This window comes from Balaenoptera borealis, assembly GCF_965194805.1.
Source record: "Balaenoptera borealis genome assembly, chromosome: 2".
NCBI classification, from domain to species: domain Eukaryota; kingdom Metazoa; phylum Chordata; class Mammalia; order Artiodactyla; family Balaenopteridae; genus Balaenoptera; species Balaenoptera borealis.
The window spans coordinates 173,690,711-173,709,686 of NC_138867.1; the positions used below are offsets into that span (position 1 = coordinate 173,690,711).

The following is an 18,976-nucleotide window of genomic DNA, read 5'->3' on the forward strand; positions in this document are numbered from 1 at the left end:
ATCTTTTTTTGTGAAGTGTCTTTTAACCTTTTTAAAATTGAGTTGTTGGGAGTTCCCTGGTGGTCCAGTGGTTGGGATTCAGTGCTTTCACTGCCATAGTCTGGGTTCAATCCCTGGTTGGGGAACTAAGATCTCACAAGCTGCATGGTGCAGCCAAAGTGAAATAAAATAAAATAAAATTGAGTTCTTTATTTACATTGAGTTTTGAGAGATTTAAAAAATGTGTTCTGGATACAAGTCTTTTATCAGATAAATGCTTTGCAAAGGTATTTCTCCCAGTCTGTGGCTTGTCTTTTCATTCTCTTTTTTTTAAATTTTTTTTTTTATAAATTTATTTATTTATGACTGTGTTGGGTCTTCGTTTCTGTGCGAGGGCTTTCTCTAGTTGCGGCGAGCGGGGGCCACTCTTCATCCGCGGTGCACGGGTCTCTCACTGTCGTGGCCTCTCTTGTTGCGGAGCACAGGCTCCAGACGCGCAGGCTCAGCAGTTGTGGCTCATGGGCCCAGTCGCTCCGCGGCACGTGGGATCTTCCCAGACCAGGGCTCGAACCCGTGTCCCCCGCATTGGCAGGCGGATTCTCAACCACTGCGCCACCAGGGAAGCCCTTTTCATTCTCTTAATAGTGTCTTTTAAAGAACAGAAGTTTTTCATTTTAACGAAGCCCAGCTTATCACTTTTTCCTTTTATGGATTATTTTTTGTTGTTTTATCTAAGAAATCTTTGCCCAACCCCACATTTTCTTCTCAAAGTATTATAGTTTCAGGTTTTACGTTTATAAAATGGCTATGATCCGTTTCGAGTTACTTCCTGAAGCCCATGCAAGGTATGGATAAGTGTTCCTTTTTCTGCATCTGGAGGCCCAGTTGTCCTGGCATCATTTGTTGAAAAGACTTTTGCTATTGAATTGCTTTTGCACCTTTGTTGAAAATCAGTTGCTTATACATGTGTGGGTCCATTTCTGGACTCCCTGTTCTGTTCCATCGAGCATTTGTCTACGTTGACAACAGTGCTACACTCTTGCGATTGCTCTAGCTTTAGAGTACGTCTCAGTGTCAGAGGGTGTGAGTAAACTTGGTTCTTGTTTATCAAAGTTGTTTTGGCTCTTCTAGATCCTTTGAGTTTCCATATAAATTCTGGAATCAGCTTGGCAGTTTCTTCAGAAGACTCTGCTGAGATTTTGATTGGGATTGGATCGAATCTATAAATCAGTTTGGGGAATAATTAACATCTTTGCAGTATTATCTTCTGACCCACGAACACGGTCTAGCTCTCCATTGATTTGTGTCTTTAGTTTCAGCAGCATTTTGCAGTTCCCAGCTTATGGGTCTTGCACGTCTTCTGTAGGACTTATCTCTGTGAGCTTTTCATCTTTTGTGTGCTATTGACAAAACGGTCATTAAGCCAGCTCTGTTCCACCATGCTTCCCGCAGCTTCATGGGGAGCCACAGTGAGGCTGGCCCCCTGAGGTCCCGATGCTCAGCTCTGGGCATGGGTGGGGGGGTGGGGGCAGGATGCTTCGGTGCCCCCTCAACACCCCTTCTCCTTCCCTCCATCCAGAGAGAGTCCACATCTCCACACCCAACAAGTACGAGTTCCAGTATGTGCAGCGGCCGCTGCGCCTCACCCATTTTGACGTGGCTGTGCGAGCCCACAACGATGCCCGCGTGGCCTTGTCCCCAGGACCCCAGGACACGGCGGGCATGATCGAGATCGTTCTGGGAGGGCACCAGAACACCAGGTCCTGGATCTCCACCAGCAAGATGGGCGAGCCCATGGCCAGCACACACACAGCCAAGATCCTCTCCTGGGATGAATTCAGAACATTCTGGATCAGCTGGCACAACGGGCTCATCCAGGCATGGCTGGGCTTCCCTGGGGTGGGCACGGGAACTTCCTGGTCCTCTGGCATTGTTGCTTCCTGATACATGTGATAGGGGTGGGGAGGAGAGAGGGGAAACACAAGGCAGCTCTCAAGTTGCTCATAGTCTGCCTGGAGTTACTTACAAAAAACAGGTGGTGAGAGCTGTGGCAGAGGAAGTGCCCAGGGATCTGGGAGCTGAAGGGTGGTGGGTGGTCTGGGAGAAAGAAAGTGGATAGAACAGGTAAAATGGGGACTGTGGACTCTTTCTGGGCCAAGCAAAGGAGACATAGCAAAGAAGCAGCTGACACAGCTTCCTAGAGGAGGGATATAGCCAAGTGGGGTTTTGAAGTACAAATAGAGGAGTTTGCCAGGCATATGCTAAGATCCAGAGGTTCCAGGGAGCCCAGCGACTTTGGAACCTGCAGATGCCACACTTGTGTCTCTGTTGGGTGTTTAATGAACAGTGTGGTCTCTAGTTTCTCTCATCTCTGACCCCTTGAGAACCCCGCCCCAACCTATGAGCGTGGCCAAGGCCTCTGACCATGTCTGAGCACAGCTTCATGCTTCTTGCCAGCACCCAGCAGCCTTGGCCTCTTTTTCCAGGTTGGCCATGGTCCAGAGCCATCCAATGACTCTGTCATCATGGCCTGGACCCTCCCCAAGCCACCAGAGGTCCAGTTCATCGGTTTCTCCACTGGCTGGGGTTCTGTGGGCGAGTTCCGCATCTGGAGGAAGGTGGAAGTAGATGAGAGCTACAGTGAAGCCTTCACCCTGGGGGTCCCGCACAGCGCCATCCCTGGGTCCGAGCGTGCAGCCGCCTCCATCATAGGTGCGTCTGCCCTGCAACCTGATTTGGGGAGGACAGGAGCAAGAACCCAGGCCAAGGGACGAGTGTTTACTCTGGGCTCAGTCTCATACCAGGCTTTGCTGGGGACCTGTGCCCCGGGGCCTCCAGCCACACACCCACTCACCTGACAAGCAGCTTCTAGTGCCTTCTCCATGCTGGGCGCTGGGGCCAGACTCAGAGATGACCTCAAACCTGACCTTCAGAGCTTCCTAGTCTGGCCGAGAAGGCAGGTCCTTGCCCTGTGTGGGGCGACCGGGAGGGTGGGTGGTGAACTCCGTGAGGGCAGTGGGTCTGGGGTGATATACAAGAAGGCTGAAAGGCCAGGTGAAGTTAGCCAGGTATGGGGTGGAGGGCGGGGGTCCTGGGTATCCAGCTGAGCAGGCAGGACCATTTCAAATGCTTAGAGCATTTACTGAGCAGGGGTAAGAGGCTGTGGCCGGGGATCTCTTGGGCTGTGGATGGTCTCCCATAGCCCAGGCATGGGAGTGGAAAGTGGGGACTGTGTGATCCATCTAGTGCTGGGAATTGGAAGGGTGAGGTGAGGGTGAGATGCCAGGAGGAGGCAGACAGACCTGAAGGAGGGGGTCTTGGGTCTCTCTGACATCAGAGGATGGAAGCCCTGGGGCCTGGGCAGGGTGGTGGTTGTGACCAGATCAGAGGATGTTGGAGTTTATGATTTCTGAAGCATGAGATCAAGTCAAATGTGGCCTTGGGGATGAGTGGCCCAGATGGAGGTGAGGGATGTAGGGGAGAAGGCAGATGGACAGCAATGGAGAGGAGGTGAAGGCAGGGACCTGTGTGCCAGTGAGTGTCATCAGCACAGTGGGATGGAAGATTGGAGAAGAAGCTGGAAAACCCAGAATAGGGTGATGAGAAAGTAACCAGGTAGGCCCTGCCACAAGAGGAGGCTGCAAGAGCAGTGGCAGCCTCAGTGGGGCAGGAGGAAAGGCCGAGGAAGGAAGGGAGGTGCAATCAGGGGACAGTGGGGATTCCGGAGGGCCCATCAGCAATGTTTGGGGCATAGAGGCCAGGGAGAGGAAGACAGTACTGAAGGGATGAGAACACAATAGGTCAGAAATAAGAGAAAAAAAGAACTTTTAAAAACACACCAACAATACCACACATGTAGGAAGAGTCTTATAAAAAATCTAAATACTCATGGTTAGAGAGAAAATCACATTTCATATTGGAAGTTAGAAAAAATATTTAGAATGGAATCGCATGGCTGGATTGACATCTTAACGTCTGTGGGATGCAGCCAAAATTGTACTAAGAGGGAAATGTATAGCCTTAATTGCACCTGTTTAAAAAGCCAGAAAGGAAAGAGCATTTAACATAATGAAAAGGTAGAGAAAGAACACCCGAGTTAAAACTAAAGAACACAGAGGGAGGTATGTAGGAAAGGGCCAGCGGGTGTTCACCAAAGCCAGGAGACCAAGCAGGCTGAGTGGGCAAGGGTGCAGCCCAGTTTCAGAAGGCAGCACTGGCAATCAGAGGATGGGTTGCTGGTGTTAGGCCACAAGTGGGCTCTTTCTAAGGAAAGCTGTCTGTAGGACAGCCAGGGCACTGGGTGAGGCCAGTCCCCAGCCCATCCTTCTTTTTCTTCCCACCAGGAGATGTCATGGGGCCAACTCTGAACCATCTCAGCAACCACCTGCGCCTGCCCTTTGGCTGCGGAGAGCAAAACATGATCCACTTTGCACCCAACGTCTTTGTCCTGAAGTATCTCCAGAAAACCCGACAGCTCAGCCCTGAGGTGGAAAGGGAGACCACTGATTACCTGGTACAAGGTACTGGGCGGCACTGCCTGGGTGGAGGGGGTGGGGCTGCAGGTAGCCTTGACCATGCTGGGTCACATGCCACACCTCACATGCCAGGTGCGGCGGATGGAGAAGAAGGGAAAGAGGCCACTCTGGGTGGCCTGATGGGGTCCCTGTTAATAGGAACCTGGTGTCTGCACCTGTTAGGAAAAGCCTCTGAATGCTGGTAATCAGCCATGGGGAGAGGAATAGCATCTTTTAAAAATGTAGATATTTTGAACAACCAGAGCAATATAATAGCATTATAAAAAACATCTGGAAAGGAAAAAAAATCCCTATAACCTCCCTGTCTTGCTGGCTCTGGGTTTACTCCTCTGCCCTCCAGGAGCAAAGATTAGCTTTGCCACTCTTGGTGTCTCATAACATGGCATCCTATGGCGTGCCCTCCACCCCCAACTCCACACTGCGTGCATAAGATTCGTCCACTGGGCTGTGGGGACCTGTGGTCTGTTCACCTCCATTGCTGTGTGGGGAGACCATAGTCAGTGTGTCTGTTGATGGGCTTTGGAGCAGCTTCCAACTCAGGGCTTTTAGAATGGTGCTGCCGTTAATCACCCTCTTAGTGTACTTGGTGACAACACGTCCAAATTTCTGTGGGGTGAAACCGCTGGGTCTCAGGATGTGTTCAGTTCATAATCCCTTTGGAGGCTACGCTATTTGTTCATCACGTGCATTTATGGAGCACAACATACTGAACTCTCCTCTTGGACATACTGGGGTTATTTCCAGTTTTATTTTTTTTTCTAAATAATGCAGCACTGAACGTCTTCAGAAATAAACCCCCAGCACTGAACTTCTTCAGAAATAAACAAAGCAGCATTGAACTTCAGAAATAAATAACACAGCACTGAACATCTTCGATTGCCATGACTCAGGTCCTTAGAGTAGGGAACAGCCTTATGGCGGAGGGGGCGGAGGTGGGGGGGGGGGCGGACAGGGCCTCTGAGTGCCCTGTCTCACCCACTCTGCACATCTAGGCCCCACAGGTAGGAGGAAGGGTGGGGGGAGGCTGGAGGTGGGGTCTCACTTCTGTCATGGATTCCCACTCTGTGTCCTCGGGTAGGGCCTGCTTTTCTCAGTAACTTGGTTTCCTACCTGTGTAACAAGGGAGTTGTCAGTTGATCCCCAGGTCCTGGGGCCTCCTGGGCTCCGCCTCTAGCCTTGGGCTGGAGCTGAAGTGAAAGGAGAGCATGGAGGGGGCTGGACCCAGCTCTGAAGGTGGCATCCATCTTGTGCCAGGCACGTGCCGCTCCATCCACGCTGCCCTGAGTTGCCCTCCCGGCAGCCTCCACACTGATGGTCCTCATTTCCCAGATGAGCAAAGTGAGGCCCCTGGGAGTGAAGAGGTGCCCAAGACCTCACAGGGGCAAGTGGCGGGGGCTTCTCAGACCGCAGGCTCCCCTGGATTGGGGCACGAGGCGCAGCCAGGGCACTAGACCCAGCCAGAGGGAGATGAGAACCCACGGGCACAACCTTGGAAATTTCTACCACCGAAAAGGACCTGCGGGTGCCGGACTCAGACGATGCTGGCCCCTATCAGATGGGGAAACTGAGGCATATGAACCTCTCGATTCCTAAGGCGAGTCTGGGGTCCCTGCCTCCTGGCCTGTTACGGTTCCCTCAGTTACTGTGCTCCAAGGGCAGTCCTGATGATCTAGAACCATCTGTCCCTGTGGATGAGAAAATGAAAAAACTTACTATGAAGAACGTACAACTCTCAGATGAAAAGAGAACTCAGGGGTTGCCATGGGCTGAAGGTTTGGCTTCGTGACGGCTGACCGCAGACTGCTCAGAACCCCAGGTCTGCTTGGTCCACCGTGGGGATGGGGGGCTCAGGTTGATGCGCTGTGAGGGTCTTGGAGGTGGGTGGGCCCTGGCCTCCCAGGGCCAGGCGTACCTCAGTGGACTCACCTGGGCTCAGGCCCTCATTCCGTCTGGAGGCTCCGAGGGAGCATCTGTCCCAGGCCTCTGTCCTGGTGGAATTCTGGTGACTCCAGGTGGTCTTTGGCTCATGGACACATCACCACGCTCTCTGCCTCCGTCTTCACAAGCCCTTTTATATCTGTGTGTTTCCCTTTCTTTCCTCTGAGAAGGACACCAGTCATTGGATTTAGGGTCCAGCCTAATCCAGGAGCATAATTCCATCTGCAAAGAACCTCACTCCCGATAAGGTCACATTTTGAGGTTCCAGGTGGACATTAATTTGGCGGGGGGACACTGTCCACCCAGTTCAGAGCTCCTCCTGCCTCTTTCCCCACCTCCATGGGCACAGCTCCGTCCTTCCTGCCTTTCAGGCTGCAAACCTTGACGCCCTCGGCATCCTTCTTTTTTTCCTTCACATCTTATTCAGCTAAGGCAGCTCTGCCTATACCGCAGAACCCCTCCCTGCCTGTCCCCACCACCGGCTCCAAGCCCATGGTCGTGCTCGCCTAGACAGTCCCCACCTGCCCAGTTTCTCTGCTTCCTCTCCGGACCCTACAATCCACCCACTACATTTGTCCCCTCACACCCCTCCCCTGCTCCCCTCACCCCTTCCACTCATGCCCCCTGCTGCCCTCACAATAAGACCAACCGCCCAGCCCAGCCTTGGAGGCCCCAGTAACCCACCTGACCTCCCTCCCTCTCATCCCTCCTTGCTCCCTTGCTCTGGCCACTCTGTGCTCTGAGCAAACCAAGCTCCGGGGCGCCTGGAGATGGTGCATTTCACTGACTGCCCCCTGCCCCAGGTATGACTGAGGGGCCGGTGTGTGACCAGGAGTCACAAAGGGGCGATATCAGGAAACAAAAGAAGAATAAAGTAGAGGTTTCAATCCCCCAAGCTGTGGGTGTGGGGCAGTTTCAAGGACCCCAGTTGTGGGCGTGGGGCAGTTTCAAGGACCCCAGCTGTGGGCATGGGGCAGTTTCAAGGGCCCCCCGATGTGGGTGTGGCATCGTTTCAGGGCCCTGGGGTAAGACGTTGGCTGGCCAACCATTCACTAGGGTGCTGTCCCCTCTTCTTGCCCCACAGGCTACCAGAGACAGTTGACCTACAAGCACCAAGATGGCTCCTATAGTGCTTTCGGGGAGCGGGACAAGTCGGGGAGTATGTGGTGAGTCCTCACTCCCCAGGCACGGCTACTGAGGTTCTTCCACTTGAAGCCACAGCCTCATGTCCAGCACAGCGTAGCCAGGACCCCTGGGGCCTGATCCCCAGGGTGCTGAGGAGCCTGCGTGGGAAATGGAGATGGCCATGGTCCTAGCCCCTGGGGTTTAGAGGTCTGGATTGTTGGGGGGCGGGTTCTGCCTGGCCTGTGCATGGTGGAGCTGGCGGCGGTGACAGTTACTATTACTCCTTCTGCTGTTGTTGCCACAGCGCCCAGGAACTGAACCCCTGCCCTGTGGCCCCTGAAGGATGGGTCCTGGCGCTCTGGTCCTCCTCAGAGCCCACTGGACCCAGGAATGGGGTGACCCTGAGCAGGAGGGGATGGGCCTGGAGAGGCCAGACCACTGCCTCAAAGCTGGGTTGTGGGGTTCTGGAGGCACGTCCTGGGGTCCGGTTTCCCTTGCGAGCGGCTCCCTCTGGCTTTCAGGGTCAACCAGAGCAGGGAGGGCCTGGGTGCACCTGGGTCTTATTCCCTGGGATCTTTGGGCCACAGCAGTTCTTGGCATCATCAGGGATTTGCCTCGTCCACTTTGGGGCTTACTGAGGAAGTGGGGCACCCCGAACTTTCTGTCCCTAGTGGGGCCTCCTTCTCAGAGCAACACCCTGATGGCGCCTGCAGCAGCTATGGGCATGGAAAGTATCCAGTCCTTAAATCGACAGTGTCCACTGCCCAGCGTCAGTGCCAGGGGCCGGGGGAACAGGAACACGGCTGGCTGAGCCCACACTGTGGTGCAGTGTCACTCGCTTGGCTCCCGAGGGGCCCTGCCTTGATGACCTGCTCAGTCCCCCAGTCCCCAGAAGCCAATCGTCTGACCCAGTTCTGGTCCCAGGGCCCTGCCTTGCTGACAGCCCATGAGGCAAGGCCACAGTCACGCACTAGCAAGCAGAGGCCCCCACCCGCTGTGGGGTTGGCCAAAGCCACTGAGTCACTCTCTGAAAGCTGGCCAAGTCCTGGCAGCTCCCAGAGGCCTCCACCAGTCAGAAATAGTGAGCTGTGACCTTTGTATGTCCTCCCACAGTTCACACACACACACACACAAACACACACACACAGAGTGAGCAAGAAAAGACCAGTTCTACTGTGGTCATGGAAATGTGACACCCAGCAGCTTGCCTCTCCCCCTTGGCCTTGTGAAACCTCCCTGTAGGACAAAACTGCAGGATGCACAGGACAGTGGCAACAGCACCCACCCTGGGGCTGGGCAAACCCAGGCTCTGTCTCGTGTGAACTGTGGCAGCCTTAGACCAGATGCTCAACTTCTCTGAACCTGTTTCCTCACCACACATCCCTCTCTGGACTGGGATCTGGGAGGCAATAGGATAAGGGTGCAGGCGTGCTCATTACGGTGCCAGGTACCCACTGGGATGGATACCCTGTTAGCAGCTCCCTAAATATTTGGCCAGGGAGTCCAGGATCCAGTCCAGCTTCCTCAACTTCCTTAAAACTCAGGATCTGTTATAGATAGGTTCTGGTGCATCCAATGTTCATTCATTAATTCATTTGTTTGTTTGTTTTTAATTTTTATTTATTTATTTATGGCTGTGTTGGGTCTTCGTTTCTGTGCGAGGGCTTTCTCCAGTTGCGGCAAGTGGGGGCCGCTCTTCATCGCGGTGTGCGGGCCTCTCACTATCGCGGCCTCTCCTGTTGCGGAGCACAGGCTCCAGACGCGCAGGCTCAGTAATTGTGGCTCATGGGCCCAGTCGCTCCGCGGCATGTGGGACCCTCCCAGACAAGGGCCCGAACCCGTGTCCCCTGCACTGGCAGGCAGACTCTCAACCACTGCGCCACCAGGGAAGCCCCATTTGTTTGTTTATTCAAGTGTCTACTATGTGTCAGGCTCTTTTCTTACTCCTGAGGGAACAAGAAACACATGGTCCCTGCCTCCAGGAGCTCATTGCCCAAGAGAGAGAGACCCTGTACAAGATGTAATGGTTATCTACTGCTGTGTAACAAGTTACCCCCAAACACAACCATTTAAAACAAACATTTAGTCACAGTTCTGTGGGTCAGGAATTCAGGAGCAGCTTAGCTAGCACTGCTGGCTCAGGATCTCTCCCAAGGTTGCAGTCAGGGTGTTGGCTGGGGCTGCCATCATCTGAAAGCTTGAATGGGGCTGGAGCATTTGTTTCCAAGTTGGTTCTCTCACATGGCTATTGGCAGGAGGCCTCAGTTCCTCACTGAAGACTATCCCATAGGGCTGCTTGAGTGTCCTTACAACATGGCAGCTGACTTCCCTTTGAATAAAAACTCCAAGAGAGAAAACAAGGAGGATGCCACATGCCTTTTATCATCTGGTTTCCCAAGTCATACTGTCACCTCCACCACATTCTACTTTTTTAAAAAAAATTATTTATTTATTTATTTATGGCTGTATTGTGTCTTCATTGTTGTGTGTGGGCTTTCTCTAGTTGCAGCAAGCGGGGGGCTACTCTCTTCGTTGTGGTGTGGGGGCTTCTCACTGTGGTGGCTTTTCTTGTTGCAGAGCATGGGCTCTAGGTGCGCAGTCTTCAGTGGTTGTGGCACGTAGGCTCAGTAGTTATCGCTCGCAGGCTCTAGAGAGCAGGCTCAGTAGTTGTGGTGCATGGGCTTAGTTGCTCCACAGCATGTGGGATCTTCCCGGACCAGGGCTTGAACCTGTGTCCCCTGCATTGGCAGGCGGATTCTTAACCACTGCGCCACCAAGAAGTCCCCACCACATTAAGTTCTGTAGAAGCAAGTCACTATGTACAGCCTATACTCAAGAAGGGGGGAATTGGGTTCTACTGCTTGAAAGGAAAAGAAGCAAGGCATTTGTGGATATATTTTAAAGCTACTACATCACCTATATAATTTCTCATATCTATGAAGCATGCTAAGGGGGTAGGGTATGATGAGGCACACAGTTACATGGGGTGGTCAGGAAAGGTGCCCCTGAGGAGGTCACCTGAAGAAGATGAGAGAGGAGCTGTATGAAAATCCAAGGGAGAAGATTTCAGGCAGAGGTAACAGCCTGTGCAAAGGCCCTGAGGCAGAACTGAGCTTGACGAGTTTGAGCCACAGAAGGAGACCAGTATGGCTGGAGCAGCACAGATGAGGAGGAGAGTGGTCCAACATGAGGGAGGAGAGGGTGGCAGGGCCAGACTGAGCAGGGGGAGGAGTTTGGATTTTATTACAGATGGAGCCGGAGGGCTTAGAACAAAGCATGGCTGTAATCTGAGTCATGCTGGGCTGTGTGTGTTTAATTAATAGAGTTTATTTTTGTAGAACAGTTTTAGTTTCATAGAAAAATTAAGTAGGTAGAAATGAGTTCCCATACACCCCCTCTCCCCTACACACAGAGTTTCCCCTGCTGTCCTGCATTAGTGATGTACATTTGTTACAAATGATGGACCAGTATTGCTACATTATTATTAACTGAGGTCCATAGTTTAGGGTTCACTCTTTGTGTTGCATAGTGTATGGGTTTGGACAATTAAGGTATCATACAGAATAGTTTCACTGCCCTAAAAATCCCCTGTGCTGTGCACATTTGTCTCTCCCTCCCCCCAGCCCCTGGCAACCACTGATACTTTTACTGTCTCTATAGTTTTGCCTTTTCCAGAATGTCATAGAGTTGGAATCATACAGTATGCAGCCTTTTCAGATTTCTCCTTTCACTCTGTAATATGCATTTAAATTTCCTCCGGGTCATATCGTGGCTTGTTAGCTCATATCGTGGCTTGTTAGCTCTTTTTGTTGCTGAATAATATTCAGTTGTATGGATGTACCACAGTTTGTTTATCCCTGTTTGTGTTTTAAGATGGAAAAATAAAGAGAACAGTGTAGCAGAATGTGGAAATTCCACAGTTCCCAGCACAGGGGCAACTAAGTTCCATCTTGGCCCCCCAGTGTTTGGAATTTCCCTCTGGCTGCTGCATACAGAGTAGGTGATGGGGCAGGGCTGGGCTGGTGGAAGCAGTGGGAGCCATGGGGTGGCCTGGCTGACACAGGAGCCATGGGGGTAGAAGGAAGAGGATGGATTTGAGGTATCTTGGAAGGAGAGTGGCCAGGACAAGCTGACTCCTGGGTTTGGGGTACATTGTAAGGTTAATATTTCAGGTTTTGGTGATTCACAGAAACAGAGCTTGGAGCCACTTGATTTCTTTCTTTTTCTTTTTTTAAACTGTTTTAAAATACACATAACAGAAAATTTACTGTCTTAACTATTTTTAAGTATACAGTTCAGTGGTATTAAGTACATTCATACTGTTGAGCAGCCATCACCACCGTCCATCACCATAACTCTTTTCATCTTGTAAATCTGAAACTCTATACTTATTAAATGCTAACTCCCCATTCCCCCCTCCCCCCAGCCCCTGGCAACCACCATCCTACTCTCTGTCTCTATGATTCGGACTACTCTTAAGTGCCTCATAGAAGTGGAATCATACAGTGTCTTTTGTGATTGGCTTATTCCACTCAGCCTAATGTCCTCAGTGTTCGTCCATGTTATAGCACTTTGCAGAGTTTCTTTCCTTTTCAAGGCTGAATGATATTCCATTGTATGGCTATACTGGTGTCGGCAGGTGAGAGGACCTTGGTCCTTGTCGTCTTTAGAGAAAGAATTCCACAAAGAGACTTTGTAAAGCAGAAATACACACCCAGAGAAGAGTGCGGGCATCCTCCCTAATGAGGAGTACACCAGCGAGATGATTTAAATCACTTATATGGGGGCAGTTTTTCCGGGTTTTTGTTTTCCTCTCACCAATCATCTTTCTTGGTTTTCCACATCTGACCTGACCCAGGGCCCTGCCTGATATGCGCATGCATCTTTTAGCCAAAATGTATTCCAGTGTGGGGGGGGGTGTCTCTGGGAGATTGACAGAACAGAAATTATGGGCTAGTGTTCCCTCCCTTTTTGATCCCCAAAGGAGCTTTTTTGTGCATGGGCAGCTGGGGAGGTCTCCTTGACCTCAAGAATGAAAGATGTGGTCATCTTATCTTTTTACTCCAGCAGAGCTCAGCTCTCCTCTGCTCCTGCCATTAACTTTTCTGTTGAAATATCAGGGGGAAACAAGCTTCAATTTACTCAGCTTGACAAACACCAGCCACTCAGCCCAGGGGCCCATCTACATCCTACCTCAATACCGCATTTTGCTTGTCCATTCATCTGTCAGTGGACACTGGGTTGCTTCCATAGTTTGGCCATTGTGAATAATGCTGCTACAAATATGGGTGCACAGATAGCTCTTTAAGACTCTGCTTTCATTTCTTTTGGGTATAAACCCAGAAGTGGAATTGCTGGATCATATGATAATTCTGTGTTCAATTTTTTTAGGAACTGCCATATTGTTTTCTCACAGTGGCTGTACCATTGTCCATTCCCACCAGCAGCGCACAAGGGTTCCAATTTCTCTGCATCTTCATCAGCACGTGTTGTTTTCTGTGTTGTCTGGTTTTTGTTTTATAGTAGCCATCCTGATGCGTGTCAGTTGGGGGAGCCACTTGATTTTGAAAAGGATGGATTACTCTTTCATCCTGAGTTGGGGTGTTTCCCCTGCTGATAGTTTTGCTGTTTGTCCCTCTTGGCTCCCTGGTTTCCATCTGGTGGTTCTCCTGAATTCATTTTTTCATTCATTCATTCTCCAGCTTCATCGTCTCCCATTCAGGGTGCACTAGCAACAGTTGGGCTGGGGGGATGTGGTGGACAAGGGGCAGGCTGCAGAGATACAGATAGAAAACAATGACACAGAGGGAGGGCCTGGGGGTCCAGAGGCAGCATGCCCATCACAGAGTGGAGGTGTCTGGGAGGCTTTCTCTGAGGAGAGACCCCTGGGTTGAACACTGAGAGACAAGTAAGACTTCATCCTGTAAAGAAGGGAGGTAGGAGCATGGTGCATCCAGGGCCTGGGTAACTGAGTAACTGAAGCTAGTGGGTTGGTGGGATGTTTTCAGCTGCAAACAAAAGAAAACTGGCTAAAAAAGCAATTCTGAACATCTGCTCACACCATAGAGCTGGGGAGGCTCCAAGATTGGCCAGTCTGGCAGCCCCACAATCCACTGGGGTTCCTGGTTCTTCCCCTTGGTCCCTGTGGCCATCCTCGGCACAGCGGCTGCTCTCCTCGTGGTGGCAAAATGGCTGCAGCTGCTCCCAGCATCACCTCATGTGCCCATTCCAAAGCCATTTGCAGGTCTGGGGACTGGAAAGCCCATGGCTGTGGCTGGCTAGGGCTATAGAGGAGCCCAAGTGTCCAGTGTACATGGTTGCCAGTTTTTCCTGGGATCTCTCAGCAAGACCTGGGATCTCTTGGGGAGTGGTTATGGAGGAGCAACAAGGAAGGTTTTCTGCACATGGCGGGGGTGGGGGTGGGTGGGGGGGACTGGACCAGCTCACAAAAAGGCCTTGAGTGCCAGGCAAGGAGCAGACCCGGGTGCTTCTGTGGGGGGGAGGGAGCAAACGGGGAGCCTGGGCTCCATCATCAGGTCCTGCTGGGTGCCCACACACTTCCATCAAGTGCTCACAACAGCCCTTCGAGGGCAGGCAGGACCCTCCTGTCTTGCAGAGTCTTGGGTGATGTGGGGAGCGTGCCACAGTCCCTGGTGGGGCACATGGGAGGTGACTCTGTTTTGCAACTCCCCAGCCCATGGCTCTCCCAGCCCCCACCTCATCCTGTTTCAGGCTCACAGCCTTTGTCCTGAAGTCCTTCGCCCAGGCGCGCAGCTTTATCTTCATTGACCCTCAGGAGCTGGCAGCCGCCAAGGGCTGGATTGTCCAGCAGCAGCGGGCAGACGGCTCCTTCCCGGCGGTGGGCAGGATTCTGAACAAGGACATCCAGGTTGGCAGCCTCCCAGCCTCCTCCTGGGGTCTTGGCCTTGCCCTGGCTGCTCCCCGGTGTTGTCTGGGCCCAGTGGGGGCAGGGGACTGTCCCCTCAGGCTTGGGATGAAACCTACAAATCCTCTTACAGGGTGGGATCCACGGCACAGTCCCGCTGACAGCCTACGTGGTGGCCGCGCTCCTGGAGATGGGCCTGGCCTCGGAGGTAAGCGCAGGGGGCCCGGGAGATGCCGGGCTGGAGGAGCGAGCGGACAGTTTCCCCCTGCAGGCCAGGTTGGGCATCTTCTGGCCATCTTCAGCTTCTATTTATTCCTTGCTGCCCCGCTTCTGCTCATTAATGAGACTTTTTGATGCTTTTCAATGGTCACAGAACATCCAACTTCTTGTGGCCTGAGCAGAGGTGTGAGAGATTCCAGCAGTAATCACGGGGGACATGCGTGTGGGAGAGTGGGGTAGGGGTGGTTGTATCCTGAGTACGAGCCCTCGCAGGACTGTCTACAGCCCCCAGGCCCATTCGGAGAATCATTTTGGGCCCAATCAGGTTCCTGGCCAGGGACCCACGGGCTGGCTTCAGGGAGCCCTGTACGAAATGTTGGACTCATGAATGCTTTTGCGGGGAAGAGTCTAGAACCTTCAGGGACGGTACTAGACCCAGCAGAGCTTAGACGTCCCAAGGAACTCAAGGGCCATCGGCACTTCTGTGAGGCTGTCCCAGATGGGTGTGGCATGTCCCCGGCAGTGAGAGCTTTAGATGGATCTCAGCCGCTGGGGTAGGGATTCCACCATTCCTAATACCTGTGTCAATTCTAAATCCTCTGGTGATGAATTGTGAATTGTGGCACTTCTCAGAATTTTCAGCCTCACAATCCCGATTTGACTGTGTCTAGGCTTTGGTGTGACCTAAGACCCTCCACATCCCACACGCTTTGCCCAGAGAGCCCCTTGCTTGCCCTGTGTTAAGGGGCTGAATTGTGTCGCCCCCAAAATTCATATCCTGAAATCCCAACCCCCATCTTAGTCAGCTCAGGCTGCCATCACAAAATACCACAGACTGGGGGACTTCAACAACGGACATTTATTTCTTATGGTTCTAGAGACTGGAAAGTCCAAGGTCAAGGTTCTGGTCGATTTAGTTCTTTTTTTTTTTTTCTGATTCAGTTCTTTTTTTTTTTTTTTTTTAATTAATTAATTAATTAATTAATTTTTGGCTGTGTTGGGTCTTCGTTTCTGTGCAAGGGCTTTCTCCAGTTGTGGCAAGCGGGGGCCACTCTTCATCGCGATGCGCGGACCTCTCACTCTCGCGGCCTCTCCCGTTGCGGAGCACAGGCTCCAGACGCGCAGGCTCAGTGGTTGTGGCTCGCGGGCCCAGTTGCTCCACGGCATGTGGGATCTTCCCAGACCAGGGCGCGAACCCGTGTCCCCTGCATTAGCAGGCAGATTCCCAACCACTGCACCACCAGGGAAGCCCTCTGATTCAGTTCTTAATGAGGGATCTCTTCCTGGCTTGTAGACAGCCATCTTCTTTCCGTGTCCTCACGTGGCCTTTTCTTGGCGCGTGACCATGGAGAGAGGTGGGATGGGGTTGGGGGAGAGATTGAGAGAGAGATCACTCTGGTGTCTCTTTGTCTTCTTATAAGCAGCCTCATTGATTATAGAGGTTCCACCCTCTTGGCCTCATCTAAACCTAATCACCTCCCAAAGGCACCCCTTCCTAACACCATCATATTGGAGGTTAGGGCTTTAACATATAAATTTGTGGGGGTGCGGGGAGACACAGACATTCGGTACATAACAGCCCCAAGACTTCAGAATGTGATTGTATTTAGAGACAGGGCCTTTAAAGAGGTAGTCACGTTAAAATGTAGCCTTTAGGGTGGGTACTAATCCACTATGACTGGCATCCTTGGCAAAGGGGGACATTAGGACACAGAGACCAGCACAGAGGGAAGATGATGTGAAGATAAAGGGAGAAGATGGCTAGCTACAAGCCAAGAGAGAGGCCTGGAACAGATCCTTTCCTCATGGCCCTCAGAAGGAACCAGCCCTGCTAACACCTTGATATTGGACTTCTGGCCTCCAGATCCACGAGACAAGAAATTTCTACTTTTTTAAGCCACCCAATTTGTGGTACTTTGTTACGCAGCCCCAGCAGACTCATACACCCTGCCTCTAGGAAGACCAACCAACTTGGTTGGCCTGGGACCAAGGGATTCCGCAGATGCAGGCCTCGTGGGTGCCTCCTCCCTGCCTGCACCTGAGACTGAGGAACCCAGGCTCCTTGGCGTTCCCAAGGTGGGCCTCTCCTCCATCCTCTGGTTCTGCTTTTTGTTTAGGTAAAATCGACATTTAGGTCATTCTGACCTTATCAGACTTTTCTAGAGCTGAACCAAGTGTTTTTTCCTGAACTTAAGAATGTGAAGGCCCCTGTGCCTTAGGCTGAATAAAGGCCCCTGGACTCCTGTCTTGTGGCATTTGTAACAACGTACCACAAACAGTGGCTTTAAACAACGGGAGTTTACTCTCTCGCAGTTCTGGAGGCCAAGGTCTGAAGTCAGTGTGTGGGCAGGGCCATGGCTCCTCTGGAGGTCTAGGGGAGGATGCTTCCTAGCCTCTTTCAGCTTCTGGGAACTCCCAGCATTCCTTGGCTTGTGACTGCATCACTCCAATCTCTGCCTGTCTTTCCACGGCCTATTTTCTGTGTCTCTTCATCCTCTCTTCTTATAAGGACATCAGTTCCACCTCTGCAAAAGCGTCCAGCCACCCCCACCCCAGGCTCTGGGCTTATGTGGCTCAGGCTTGGGGTCCAGTTAATTTGCTCTGTCGTCCCTGATACATGCCCCGGGAGGGAGATGGTACGTCTTAACAACGTGCCGTAAGGGAGGTTCCCATGCTTTATCCTGATCTAAAGATGGAAAGCTTTGGGAGAGCATTCTTTCTGCAATCTAAACAATCACCAAAGCAGAGTTATCTTAACTCCATGGCTCCACCGGTGCCCACAGGAGCACCATTGCTCATTTGCTAAATTCCCGAATGCTTTGAATCACTCCTTTTTCCATTTAACCTATATTATTGGGCAGCTTCTCTGAACTAAGCCCATCACTGGACAATGGACTTGGTTTCTGTCCTCCAGCCACTCACACTGTGGGTCAGGCATGATGAGGGTTGGTGGGCTTCCTGGAGGAGGTGACAATTGAAGCAAGGCCTGGAGGATGAGGTGGGCCTGAGCTGGGGGTCTTAGAAGCCAGCCTAGTGATAGAGTGGGATGGGGCGGGGCGGCCAGGGGTCTGCCTGCTTCCCCCAGAGTGTCTCTGAATTGATTTGTCGTGCTCAGACTTCATTTGCAAAACATGGCACCAACATAAAAGAAAGGGAATGGGGCTTTGAAAGCTGAGGCTGCAGGCAGTGGGGCACCAGAAGGATACAAAGTGAGGGGCTGCAAGCCATCCAGTGCTTTCCCCAGGCATCTCCTGAGAACCTTCGGGAGCGTGGTGGGTGGGGTGAAGGCAGAGCAGCCTCCCAGGGCTCCAATTCCCACCCCCCGCTGCACCCCGCAGGAGGAGAGGGGTGCCATTGCCAAAGCCAGGCACTTCCTGGAGTCCGGCGCGCCCCTGGCTGTGGACCCCTACAGCAGTGCCCTGACCGCCTACGCGCTGACCCTGCTCCGCAGCCCTGCAGCCCCCGCCGCTCTGCGAAAGCTCCGCAGCCTGGCCATCACCCAGGGTAGGTGCCCCTGCCTGCCACCCCAGCGGACACGGTGTGGGACCAGCCCACTGCGGGCCCCAGTAAACAGCTCATGAACACGTGCATGGAACTAAGGAGGCATCCTTTGCTCACTCTGTTGTTGTTTTTTTTTTTTATAAATTTATTTTTTAAATTATTTTATTTTATTTTTGGCTGCTTTGGGTCTTCGTTGCTGCATGCGGTTTTCTCTACTTGTGGCGAGCGGGGGCTACTCTTCGTCACGGTGAGCGGGCTTCTCATTGCAGTGGCTTCTCTTGTTGCAGAGCACGGGCTCTAGGTGCACGGACCTCAGTAGTTGTGGCTCGCGGGCTCTAGAGCACAGGCTCAGTAGTTGTGGCACACGGGCTTAGTTGCTCCGCGGCATGTGGGATCCTCCTGGACCAGGGATCGAACCCGTGTCCCCTGCATTGGCAGGCGGATTCTTAACCACTGGGCCACCAGGGAAGTCCCTCACTCGGTTTTTTTTACTCATTTATTACTCATTCATTATTGCATCTACTAGTGGCTTCATTTGATGAAGTGGCTTGAGCTTGAGCATCATTTTCTTCCCCTATGAAGTGGGGATGCCACCCCGCCCCCACCAGGGAAAACAGTGCTCAGAGATCCCCGGTAGAGGATCCCCCAGGCTTCCTGGAAACCATCACTGGGCAGGGTGCTGGGAGGCAGGGGAGGGCTGCAGCTGGCTCCCACGCTGCCCCCCGCCACTGGGTGAGCCTCGGAAAGCCTTTTCCATCTTGGAGTGTCAGTGTCCCCATCTACAAAATGACTC

The 18,976-nt window shown here is 52.3% G+C and overlaps 1 protein-coding gene across 2 annotated transcripts in view; it reads left to right on the plus strand.

Moving 5' to 3' along the window:
* The window catches only part of CPAMD8 (C3 and PZP like alpha-2-macroglobulin domain containing 8), a 95,142-nt gene that overhangs the window by 64,620 nt on the left and 11,546 nt on the right, over positions 1-18,976 (plus strand). For both annotated transcript variants that reach the window (XM_082383017.1, XM_082383018.1), the window contains exons 24-30: positions 1,559-1,857; positions 2,466-2,691; positions 4,323-4,499; positions 7,537-7,618; positions 14,310-14,466; positions 14,597-14,671; positions 18,021-18,186. In XM_082383017.1, the coding sequence (XP_082239143.1) occupies positions 1,559-1,857; positions 2,466-2,691; positions 4,323-4,499; positions 7,537-7,618; positions 14,310-14,466; positions 14,597-14,671; positions 18,021-18,186 (1,182 nt within the window). The remainder of the gene's footprint in view (positions 1-1,558; positions 1,858-2,465; positions 2,692-4,322; positions 4,500-7,536; positions 7,619-14,309; positions 14,467-14,596; positions 14,672-18,020; positions 18,187-18,976) is intronic.